This window comes from Mytilus californianus, unplaced genomic scaffold, assembly GCF_021869535.1.
Source record: "Mytilus californianus isolate M0D057914Y unplaced genomic scaffold, xbMytCali1.0.p SCAF_9, whole genome shotgun sequence".
Classification (NCBI taxonomy): Eukaryota; Metazoa; Mollusca; class Bivalvia; order Mytilida; family Mytilidae; genus Mytilus; species Mytilus californianus.
This window is the reverse complement of record NW_026262745.1, coordinates 51,030,782-51,043,586: the sequence shown is the minus strand read 5'-3', so window position 1 is coordinate 51,043,586 and position 12,805 is coordinate 51,030,782. Positions and strand designations below refer to the sequence as shown.

The window sequence follows — 12,805 nt, the reverse complement described above, 5'->3', positions numbered from 1 at the left end:
TCCGAAGATTTGACGTGCACTAAGAGTGTATGATTGGAAGATTTCAGGTCATCCGTTAAAGAATAATTTACAGATGTTTATCTCATAAATCCATTGAGAACATTCAAATCAGAGTTAATTTACGACAAAGTTAAAAATACAATCGACTATAAAATTGCCATTCTACACTCTAAGTACATTTAAAATGTCAAGATTTTGACAACTATCAGATACGTTTTGTTTTGTTTGCATTTGAAATCCGATTGTTTCCCATTTCCAATTCTGCGTACTGACGTTGCTTATCATCTTAATAACGTGTTATATTGTTCTTTTATTTGTCTTTGTTCTATTATTAATATCACTTTTACTGTTAGGTCTGTTTTCTGTGATATTTATTTGACGTGGCTCGGTACTTAAACATCCCGTCAATGTGTTTGTATTATCTTTCATCTTTGCTGGTTTGTTTTGTACGTGTGACTTTATATGTTTCTTTGGTACATATGACGTGGCTCTGTACTTTTAAAGATCCCACCATTTTATTATTTTTCTATTATAATACCATTATGTTATTGTTCTATTATAATTTTGAAAATACTTTGAACGACAAAATTATTTTACTCGCGTAGTGGTATTAACCATATGTGGATTCTTAAAAATTCTAAAGAACTTCTGGATAATTTTAAATCTTGGTCTTTTTCTGAAATTAGTTCTAACAAAAACTTTTGATTTTCAACCCTGTATACCACCATTCCCCATGTAAAATTATAATTTTGAAAATACTTTGAACGACAAAGACTAAATCTATCTCTTTAACGATTAAACAGTTGGCGGATATAGCACTGCGGAGGAAACGACAACTCTTCAATCGTATACTCGAAATTATGTCATAAAAGCCAAATATGGTACTGAAGGCTATGCAGGTAAAATAACAGAAACAAAAAGTAACTATAAATTTGACTGTCTATACTCTTAGTTTTTTACCATCGGTTTTCGTCTTTTCTTTCATTTGTTAAGCAAAGTTATCTTTAATTTGCAACTAGGGTTAGCGACTTCTGTTTTACATGCATATCCCACCAAGCAGTCCACACTCAGTCTTAATGTTTATCGGAAATGGAACACAGACATTGTTCCAGTCAACAAATTCGTGTAGGTGATTGTAAAACTTATGAAATTACGATTTTATTCGTTTTTCCTTGGAGCTCTGTTGAAGATTTGTTTTGTGTCAGGAAGTCAGGTTATTATGAAGTCAATGTTACGGAAACATGTACGAGCATTTTATATCAATTAAGATATGTTAACATCATACGATTAAGCAGCAGGTGTGTATCTGATGTGAAATGAAAAGTTAACAATACGAAATTTGAAATTATCAACTTTGTCGTAGATTCTAGTTTAAAGTTGTCCATCTGTGTCAATATCAAGGAAAAAGATCGAAATATGAAACAGTTTCATGTAAGGAACATCGTAAGAATGTGTTAAATGACATATCTTAAATTCTTATTTTTCTTCTTTGTATAATTTGTTGCGGATGCAGATTTTTGAAAGTTTTAGTTTAAATTGTTTGCAGCTTTTCTAGACATGTGATTTCTAACCGTGTCGATATAGATTTTGACACATTGTTTAGTAACCGTTATTTTGTTGAAGCTGCAAGTTGACCTTCTGTTGTCTTTATAGTTGTCTTTATTTTGTAGTAACTGTCTTAATGACATCTTATTTTATTCATTCTGTACTATCAGATCGTAAAGTGCCCATCGACAAATTTGTATGACAATCAGTTATTGATTAAGTATAACTTACGAATATCATAAGTTATTCAAAACTGACGTCTCAATGGCAGTTTGTACACTTGATTCATCGGTCATATGCTCACTTTAAAGAATTGCGTACTAGGTCATTTTTTTCTCGAATCTTTATTAACTATATTTATGTGATGTATCAATAAATATGATTGGTCATTATGTGCGACTCGGAGAGTACGCATCAAAATATCTCACATTTTTATTCATATATATAGAAACATCGAGACATTTTTTTTCAATACAATAAAATGTACCTAAAAAAGCAAAGTCGTCATTAGGGATAACATTCCGGCACCATAATTGAGGAAGGCTTCATTTATTAGAAAACTGAACATTACCTTTATTTTTTTAGTCTATATTATAAACAAGAATGAATTTATTACATTTAGGATTAAACAATGAAACACAAGACCAGTCTACAGAAGGTGAATTAAGCAATGACAAGGGAACGACAGTTTACGGAAGCCGATAAGGGATTTCAAAAAAATTAATTTATGTCGTAATTACGACATAGTATGTCGTAATAACGACATCGCTATGTCGTAATAACGACATATTATGTGGAAATAACGACATATTATGTGGAAATAACGACATCGCTATGTCGTAATAACGACATATTATGTGGAAATAACGACATCCTTATGTCGTAATAACAACATAAGGATGTCGTTATAACGACTTCCATATCGTAATTACGACATCGCTATATCATCTATAACGACAACCTTAGAATTGCTACTTTGTGAGCATCGACACACTATGGGAAACAACATTTGCATCTTTATTTTAAGAACCACTTATCATAATTGAATCAAACTTGATATACGTGTGCACTATAAGGTCCTATTTAAGTGTTGTTTCTTAGTTACCCATTGGTTAAAAAACATGACCGCCAAGGGACTTTGAAAAAAACATTGTTCAAAATCTTCTTCTCAAGATCGCTGAAATGACTGAGTTTAAACTTAGTATTAATATACAATGTGTACCTAGTATCCAGGTCCTTAAAAAGAGTTTTTACGTTTTTAGCTGATCCGAAGTTAAAAATGGCCACCAGTGAGGGCAAAGTTTGTATCAAAACCCTATCGTAAACATATTCATTTTTGAGAATGATAACCACTGAATTTAATCAAGCTTAATTAATATTAAAGTAAGTTACTCCATATGTCTGCACATAATAGAACTTTATTTCATGATCAAGTCTAATGGGACCCATTGAAATGGTGAACGATTCAGGCTCCTTTGAGCCTCTATTTATATTTGGCATGTATGTAGATCACATCAAGAAGATGTGTTTAGTACCCGAAGGACTATGTGTGCTATTGCAATCGCTTGTCGTCCGTCGTCGTCTGTAGTTACCGTTAAACTTTTATTAAAGATTACAAAAATCACAAAATGTTGATAAAAGTTTAGCCGCCGTCGCCGAAAAATTAATTCCTTTGTTTTGTTATTTTTGACGTTCATCACAGGCGAGGCAAAAATCTGTTATTTCGCTATGTGGTCTATTTGTATAGCATTGTGGAAATAATTGCATAAAGTTCGAGATTGCATGTGAGTTACGTAAGCGCGTAACTGTTTTTTTATATCCTGTGGTGTTTGTCGTTGATGAAATATGTTCGTTGTTGTTCTGCAGTTTACATGTTTTGCGACTATTACTACACTGTAGTATATTATTTGTTTGTGCGTTTCTCTGTGATGAATGTTCTTGCGTGTGTTTGATCTGTATTTCCGTCACGTAGTGTTATCATTTCAGCGACATTTTTAACATTGTCATAAAGCGGGAGGTTTGGCTAGCCATTAAACCAAGTTCAACCCACCATTTGTTCCTAAAATGTCCTGTACCAATTCAGGAATATGACAGTTGTTATCAAATAGTTAGTTCCATGTATGTTAAGGGTTTATTTTTGTTCGTTTTAGTGTTCCTGTTGTTCGTTTATTTTCCTCCTAAAGTTGATAAGTTTCCCTCGGTTTTAGTGTGTAACCCGGACTGTTTTCTCTCAATCGATTTATGACCTTTGAACACCGGTATACTACTGTTACCTTTATTTAGTAACAGTGTCCATGCTGTTGGTTGCCGGTCAAAATCGACGGACTTCAAGTGATGACAATACATGTAGCTATCCCAAAAAATGTTTTAGAGAACACAACTCAGGTATGGGTCAAACTGATCTTTCTGAAATTTTCGGCATAGGTCCATTTTGTCATGATGAACCCTCAACAGATCTTAGAAAAATGTAACGATATTCGAGACATTATCAAAAAACTAATGTGTGACCATTATGTCCTATTTTTTCAAGTTAATAACAGCGGCTGTGTTTTTAAGGAATCGAAAATCAAAGCACGCCTTTTGTGAAGGAAACATTTAACAAGGAAAAATTAAACTAACTTTTAAAGAATTTGAACATTAGTTTCAAAGGAGATTTTTAAAACACGCTTACGAGAGACGACGACGGACAACAAACGATGGCAATCGCTCGCATACCACTTCGAGTACGAGACACAACTTCCTTAGGTGATAGGTGAAGGTCAGGGGATCCATTAGGCTCGATTATTAGGGGTCCAAAGTTTAACATAGGCCCCAATGGAAAAAGCTTTGAAAATCTTCTCCTTAAGAACTACCAGGCCATATTGGATCAATCTTAGAGAATGGATGATCCTTATATGATGAGGATTAAATATAAAAAAAGAAAGATGTGGTATGATTGCCACAAGAAACCAAATGACACAGACATTAACAACTATAGGTCACCGTACAGCCTTCAACAATGAGCAAAGCCCATACCACATAGTCAGCTATAAAAGGCTCCGAAATAACAAATGTAAAACAGTTCAAACGAGAAAACTAATGGCCTAATTTATGTACAAAAAAATAAACGAAAAACAAATATGTAACACACCAACAAGTAACAACCACTGAATTACAGGCTCCTGACTTGGGACAGGCACATACATACAGAATGTGGCGGGGTTAAACATGTTAACGGGATCCTAACCCTCCCCCTAAGTTTGTAGGAATACATGTAGTTGTCCTGGGGAACATTGGTTTAAAGAACTTTGGGTCCAAAGTTTAATACAGGCTTCAATGGGGAGGACGCTGTAAGAATCTCATTAAGAACTAACAGTAGCAATACAGTTATAATTTGCACCAAGCATCAGTAGGCCATTAAGATGCAATTGTGCACAAATGAAGGTACATAGGTCCATGGGTCTGAGCACTAGGAGTCCAAAGTTTAACATAATCTTTATTTGGAAAAGCTTAAAATTCATCTTTTTCAGAATCTGCAATGGAAATGCAGTCATATTTTACACGAATCTGTACATACCAAACATAACTAGAGGCTCCAAGGAGCCTGAATCGCTCCCCTGTTCAACTGGGTCTCATTTGACTTGATTATAAAGTATGTGCAAGTAAATAACTTTAATTAAGCTTGATTGCATTTAGTGTTAATTATTCTCCAAAAAAAGATGAATTTGTTTACGCTACAAACTTTGCCCTCACTGACGACCATTTTGAATTTTTTATCGCCTCGAAAAGTGACAACGCTAAGGTTGTCGTAATTATGACATAGCGATCGAAGCCTGTAATTCAGTGGTTGTCGTTTGTTGCTGTGTTACATATTTGTTTTTTGTTCATTTTTTGTATATTAATAAAGCCGTTAGTCTTCTCGTTTGAATTAAATTGTTTAACATTTGTCATTTCGGGGCCTTTTATAGCTGACTATGCGGGGGCTTTGCTCATTATTGAAGGCATTATGATGACCTATAGTTGTTAATTTCTGTGTCATTTAGTCTCTTGGCAATCATAATACATACTCTTTGTTTATATATATAGCGATGTCGTTATAACGACATAAGGATGTCGTTATTACGACATAGTGATGTCGTTATCACGACATGCTATGTCGAAATTACGACATAGTTATGTCGTTATTACGACATGCTATGTCGTAATTACGACATAAATTATTTTTTTCGAATGACCCTTATCGGCTTCCGTAACAGTTCACCAAACGAATACTACAAATGAAATTATAATAGTAGAATCTGTGACTGAAACCTATACAAGAGAACATATTGACACAAAAGATAATTTTATATTGGTCTGTTAATTTTCCCTTAATTATTTGTTTCTATACTTTTACTTCTCTTCTCACCTTTTTTTAAGCAGTAACAGTTAATAGTATTTTTGTCCATGATGTTGTCGAGTTAACTTCTTTTATCGTTTTTGATTCCCTCTTTTATAATGTTTTTCTTTCTTGCAAATATCAGTTCGTTTATACACAATCGAAACCACGAAGTGAAAAAAAAAACGGATAAGATAAGGCGAGATATATTGAACGAATTCCTGACCATATTTTATCTATCATAAAAAAATACGTATTTGATGAACAAACAAATTTTGACCACAAAACCAAACACTCGGCTTGAAAACTGTAATTTTCTTGACTTGGTCGAGGCATTTTCCGAAGTTAATTGTGGATTCAACATGGTTTAATACCTAGCTAAATCTTCAATCTTCATGAAACGTATAAAGATCGCAAAACTATTCGTAAATGCAAGAAGAGATGGTAAATTTTAAATAATTCAAATGATCGGCACGAACCATTGAAAGCAACAAATCAAGTGTCAACAAAAATCACGAAGTTTCTCAATCCCTCTAATTATATATCCCCAAAGTTGTATGACAGATTATTTACGTTTTTAGATCTGAACACAACCGTTTAGTCCATAAGCAAAAACGACATCAACACAAAGGAACGCACAACAAAAATTAGTACTGGAGAAATTGTCCACTCTATAATTACGCTTTGCAAAAATGCAAGTAGATTCAAAATAATAATAAACAGTCAATTTGTATTTACTTTTAGCATTATTTTTATTACTTTCAGTCAGCAGTACATACAGAAAAGAGCCGAGTAAACAAATGACAACTTCTCTGAGCAGTGAATCTAATGAAGAATCATTTACAAATGGCAGTCAATACGTCAACACTACAGACAATGACTCTCTCTCGCTTTGTATGCTGTTTTCTCTCACCTTTACGCTAAATAGACGCGATACTTAGGTGTGATGTTAGCGGCATCCACGTTGGTTGCGTCAAAACATTGTTAAATTTATGATTAAAATATGTATAGTTAGTTTAAGGGGGTCACTGATATTTTGTAGGCAGTTGTTGTATCATGGGGACTTTCATTTCAATGGAGAGGATTAAGTTCAACCCGCTTGTCATGGTACTTTGACTTTAAAACTTTTGCATATTTTTCATATTGTACAAGCAACACATATCTTTGTGTCAAAAGATATTACATTACATCTTTTGATACCTTTATTCAGGTACTAGTAACTCATTTTGTCTTCAAGCTGTGATTTCAGAAGACCTAACGAACATGAATATCGTAATTTTTCCTGGTAAAGGAAGCATTCTCATCTAAAATTTATACAAATTTAACATGTATATGTGTTTACATACTTTCGTTAGATGTCATTACAGCAGAAACTTTATATATTTGTAGCTTGTTGTGACATTTGAAACATTCAATTGATCATAACGTTATTTTGTTTAAATTATTAATTCTGAAATTTGTTTCATTCAATGTTTGTTTGTATTTTTTTCCGTTTTTTTTATAGAGTTAAAATTTTAAGCAAAGTAATAATCAATTGTAAACATAAAAAGTCAATTCGGTATAACTGTAAACAAAAGGGAAAGACAGTTGTCTCTCTTTCTACAGAAAATACAGTCGAGAATTAGACTATGTTATGCTTTGTTGGTTGTTGTTAATCTAGGGGTTTTTTTTTGGAAGAGTAAGGTGTGGTTGTGGTGGTATGTTGAGCTATGTGGTATTTTTGGAGGATTCCTGGTATCCCTATTCATGTTTTATTCGAATATATATAAATAATTTTATACATTTGTTATGTCAGATATCAATAATTCTCTAATATCCAATCTCACTATAATAATAATAATAATAATACATGTACTTATAAGGAGCCGTTTTCTTTATGTTCAAAATGTAGTAATGTTCAGCATTCATATTTTTTTTAGTAACACAGGCTAATGAAACCAAAGGAGAGTTATATCTTACACGGACAAAGGAAGATACAACTGCCAAGTCCTACACAGACAAAGGCACAGATAGGAGTATGGGTAATTACCGTGTATACATTTGTATTCATTGTGTATTCGTTTTTGTGGGTTTCGTTGATATGAGAGGAACCACGAACGTAGATATTCAACAAAATGTTACTTTTCTAAAGGCTTGTACGCAGAATTGGGCAAAACCACGAACTCATATATCTACGAAAATAGCATGTTTCCTCAACCCGAGAAAATTGGTATCCACGATAATAAATGCGTCTATAGTTGCTTTAAACAATGCTGCAGCTCATGCACATGTTAGGATCCTTCTGTTTTCATGTTCTAACGGGTTTTATGTGTTTTATTTCCAATCGTTACCTAATGAAGGCTGTTCATAAATCTTTCGTTTTATTCAAGGCAGTAAAACATACTGTTTTCCCCCAAACTCGACATTTGAATTTGAAAATGACAATAGAGTATACCACTTGTTATGTACAATAATGCGGCATAAACAAGTGGGTATGATGGCCCCATAATGCGAATAGCCCGATGTTGATACATATTATATGACATATTTCTTCGACAAACTCCAGAAACAGTATACCAGGTGACAGTTTATTTCCTGACAATGGCTTATGCATTGAATTCTATAAAATTACTCGTACAACATGGCAATGATGCATTAAAATATTCAATGTTTAATTTCAAAATAAAAACGTATTCATTAAATGACGTTTTATCAAAAAATGTAACGTCAAATAGTTTATCATAAAGAAAAACAAAGAGAGGCCAAACCTTTGGTGTATATTCTTAAAAAAATATATATTTTTTTTTGGACAAAAATTGTTAAAATATAGAAATGTCTATCTGTTTCAAAAAATATTTTAAAAACAACGATTGTAATTTTTTTTTTCTAGAATCGTAAAAAAGATGTACGTGTTGTTTAGAAAAAAACATTAAAATTTAGGGTTTGCTAGGCAAAATATTCTACTGAATGCCAAAAGGAAAAGCCAGAAGATGTATATTTGGGTTGGGAAAGTTTTGTAATTGACAAGAACCATAGATCTATTTTCACAATAAGCTTACGGATGTCGTATTATACTTGTTAAGTGTAAATTAAATCAGGTGTGTTCTATATGCCAAAGAGACAGCATTTCAACGACACAAAAACATCAACATTGCAATGTGTATAATTATATGAGAAGGTGTCGATGGTATCTGTAAAGCTGTAAATCGCTCACAGTCTAAAACATGGTTAGATACTAGTATTTCAAATGTATCGTTATGGTATTTGATTATTGTAGGTAAAGATTGTAACTATATATACATATATATGGGCAAATTAGCACACAGATTGTCAATTCTTCTCATTATCAACCTCCCTTTTGTTTCCGATTTATCGAAGATATTGACATGAAGTGGGATAATACTGAGCAAGAACTCATTGTGTCCATTCAATATACCAATGACGCTCATCCAAATCTCTGCCTCTATGCAAGCCCATAGACAAACATCAACATCTTTCTCCCCATAGTTAAACCTAAACATTCTAAACATTGCACCAAGAGCACTCCCTACAGTCAGGCCATCCGAAAAAAGCGGATTTGCTCAACCAATGAAATTGCAAAAAGTCGATTATTAGAACTTCGCGGTCACAGAAACTATATTCAATATTAAAGGGGAACAACTCTATTAAGAGTCAACTGACAATTTCAGTAAAGTTGACATATTTGTAGATCTTATCCTGCTGATATTTTTTTCCTATTCAAAGTTTCCAATTATCTATTATAGTTATCAAGATAATAAGCAAAAAAAAGGGGGAAATGTAAAAAAATTATCATCAAAGGGCAATATCTCCAAAGCGACTATTCTAAAGATTTCGGTCATTTTGGCTCATTTGTAGATCTTGTCTTGTTGGTCATTTATGCTTAGTATTGTTTCTATCTATCTATTATCATAGTTTTTAAGATAATAGGCAAAAACTGCAAATTTGTTAAAATCGTCATCAAAGGGAAATAACTCTAATAATGAGTGGTCTGGTGAGCTAAAACGCAAGGTTTTAGGAGAAAAGCCGTTAATGGAGGTTTCTCTCGTGCTTACATCAGTCCAGATGAATTTACAATTTAAAGGGAATCACGTTGGTGCTGACTTACTCCTAAATTTGACCAGCTATAACACCTTATTTGCTAAAATTGGAAAGAAATCGAAAAACATTCTAAACTCTCCTAAACTCTCCAAAATCTACTCGACCCACCCGTACACATGTACTAGCTTTCCGTAGGCCGAAAAGCGCCAAAGACTTGCTGGTGGAGTTGATCTATGCTTTAGATCAGGCTCTTTGTCATTTGGCTGTTACAAGAGGGTGTATGGACACAAACGATGTCTGACTTGCAAGCAAATACTGAATATCCAGACTTTTAACAGTCACTTCAAATCACTGCCATTGAAGTGAATGCAAACAAGAACTTCCTCTTAGTCGACATTTGAAATCCATAGAGCATACTAAAGCAGATCTCAATCGACTCACTATTACAATCATAGACCACACCACTGCTTGGTCTAGGAAAGACAGACTCACTCGGGAAAGATTTGGGTTGTATTACTACGCGGTCTCTGTTGTAATAGACAACTTTTGAGTTCGTTGCATTCCCGTCAAAAACTTTGGTTTTAGTGAAGATCGTTCATGCGTTTAGGGGCATCGTCACTTCCTTTCCATGTTGAGTGAGTGGTTGAAAAAAATATGATGCAATATTGCACGAATTATTCGCCAAATTAAATTCTTATAATTGCTTATCAGAACTGCTGTCATTTGGGAATTGTGATTAAGTACCTATGGAACATTGTTTCTAGTTTTACCTGCATAATGACAATCACGAAGCCGATTGATGAATTTTAATAGTGCAGGGTTACAGGCAATCCCCTCTATCTGGTAAATGACGTCATAAAGGCGCGCTTTTCCGGTAAAGGACATAACTCGAAAGGGGTTTATTCCTTTGCCTTCATCATCTCTGAAAATCTAGAATTATACCAGTTTAATATGGGATGTATAAGTACGCAGTCACGTTGTGCCTGTGAAATTATAGAATTGTACTAGTTCATGTCGCACATGATGATCCTTTTTAGAAGCATATCTATACAGTCTCTGTTGTTAATAATTAACCTACGTCATTTTTTAAATTTTAGCATTATACAAGCGTTGTTTAGTTTTTAATTGAATAACTGTAAAGATTGTTTCAGTTAAATCAGAATAGTTTGATACGATTCATTTTACATCATGGCAATCAAACTGATGACGGATATCTGTTAGCCGAAATATTTATAGATACTTATATTTAATGTTTCCTTTTTTTAATATTGGTGTTGTTTTGTACACTTTTTAGGCGTATGCATATATTTAAAATATCATCATTCTTTTAATGTTTTATCATGGGAAAATAAAAATATACAAGCCTAGTCGGTGAAACAATTAAATTGAGAACTATTTACTTAAAAAATGCAAGTGTATTTTACCGTACGATATATATAAAAAAGGAGAAAGTCAATTTTTTTAATTAGTATTTTCCATCATACTTGTCATCACGTTCATCTCAAACCATGTTACTGTAAAACAAATTAATATGAGTAGCAGTATATGTTATCAATATATGCGGTTTCTTATATTTTCAGATGATTCGTCTGGATTAACTAAGGTACATGTATCAACAATTGTCGGCGGTAGTATCGGCCTAGTCGTGCTCTGTATCGTCATATTCATCGTCTTCAAATTAAAGAAAAAAACAGAATTAGCAGAGAAAGCCGATTATAGTTATGTGAATGCTGTATATCAACCGCCTGAAAGCCAAAACAGTGAAAACGAACCTATATTCACAGAATAGTTGGTTTTGTCTTGAGTATAATATTGTAACGATAACGTGAAAAAAAATTATTCAGAACACCTGCAATATATGTTTCTTTTTAACTTATTTTTAAGTTATTTTGTAATGTTTTTATCTATTTGTTGTATTGTAGATTGTTTAGTTTGAGTATAAGTGCCTCTTATTTATACTAAAAGTCAAAATGGATTGGAACCAAGTAAAGCATTATTCTCTGCATTATCAAGCCTGTTGTATTTTGAAACAATCAATATTTATGAATCAATGTAGCAGCAATTGAAATTTTTTTTTCAAAGGAATGCGAAAGATACAAAAGGGACATTCAAACTTATAAGTCTTTAACTCAATTAAAATCGCAAACCCTCGATCGTTACGCTAAGAAACAGTTGAACAAGATTAATTGACAAATAATAACTCATTCAACTGAATAAAGTGTTTAGAAACAAATGTAGTTTTACAATTTTACTTACACAAATAGAATTCCTGTACCTTTTTCGAACAAATATTACAAGATCAGTTTGTCTTCACATAACCTTTGAGTTGAAACTGATTGTTTTGTTGGTACTAATAGGAAGAAATGAGTTATGATGTTTGTGATTTATTAATGATAGGATCGTGACCCTTGAAAACCAAATGAGACATTTTATTGAATTGATCAACTCTTAAACAATAGTAACGATTGAGTACGATCAGTACGATCGTGACCCACGAACACCGGATGAGCCAGACAGTTAATTGAATTGATCAGTCCTTAAAACTAGGTTCACACTGCCGATCAGATTAACACGATCAAGCCCGATCAAGACAGATTAAGCGATCGGGAGACTGGTCTGACTCGTTCGACAAGAATGTTCGGGGTGGTCTACCTTGCTCGGCATCGCTCTGACTTTCTATCCGACAATTTTTGACATGTCAAAAAAGTTCTAGTAGGGATCGAGAAGCCAATCACTCGGGAAGAGATCGGGAATTCGTCGAGTAGTGGTCGAATTGATCGAGAAAAGATCGTGTAGAGATCGAGTTTGATCGGAATACAAATATTTACCCGATCAGTACTCTATCATCTCGACCTTTTCTCGACT

General features: G+C 33.4%; 1 protein-coding gene across 3 annotated transcripts in view; it reads left to right on the top strand.

The window, feature by feature from the left end:
• Window positions 1-12,117, top strand: part of LOC127715984 (uncharacterized) — a 55,116-nt gene extending 42,999 nt beyond the window's left edge. For 2 of the 3 annotated variants that reach the window (XM_052222087.1, XM_052222086.1), the window contains 4 exons: window positions 804-899; window positions 6,668-6,796; window positions 7,822-7,923; window positions 11,521-12,117. In XM_052222087.1, coding sequence (XP_052078047.1) covers window positions 804-899; window positions 6,668-6,796; window positions 7,822-7,923; window positions 11,521-11,729 — 536 coding nt within the window. In that variant the 3' untranslated portion in view covers window positions 11,730-12,117. The remainder of the gene's footprint in view (window positions 1-803; window positions 900-6,667; window positions 6,797-7,821; window positions 7,924-11,520) is intronic. The other variant, XM_052222088.1, reaches the window with a different exon arrangement.
• Window positions 12,118-12,805: the final 688 nt, after the last annotated feature.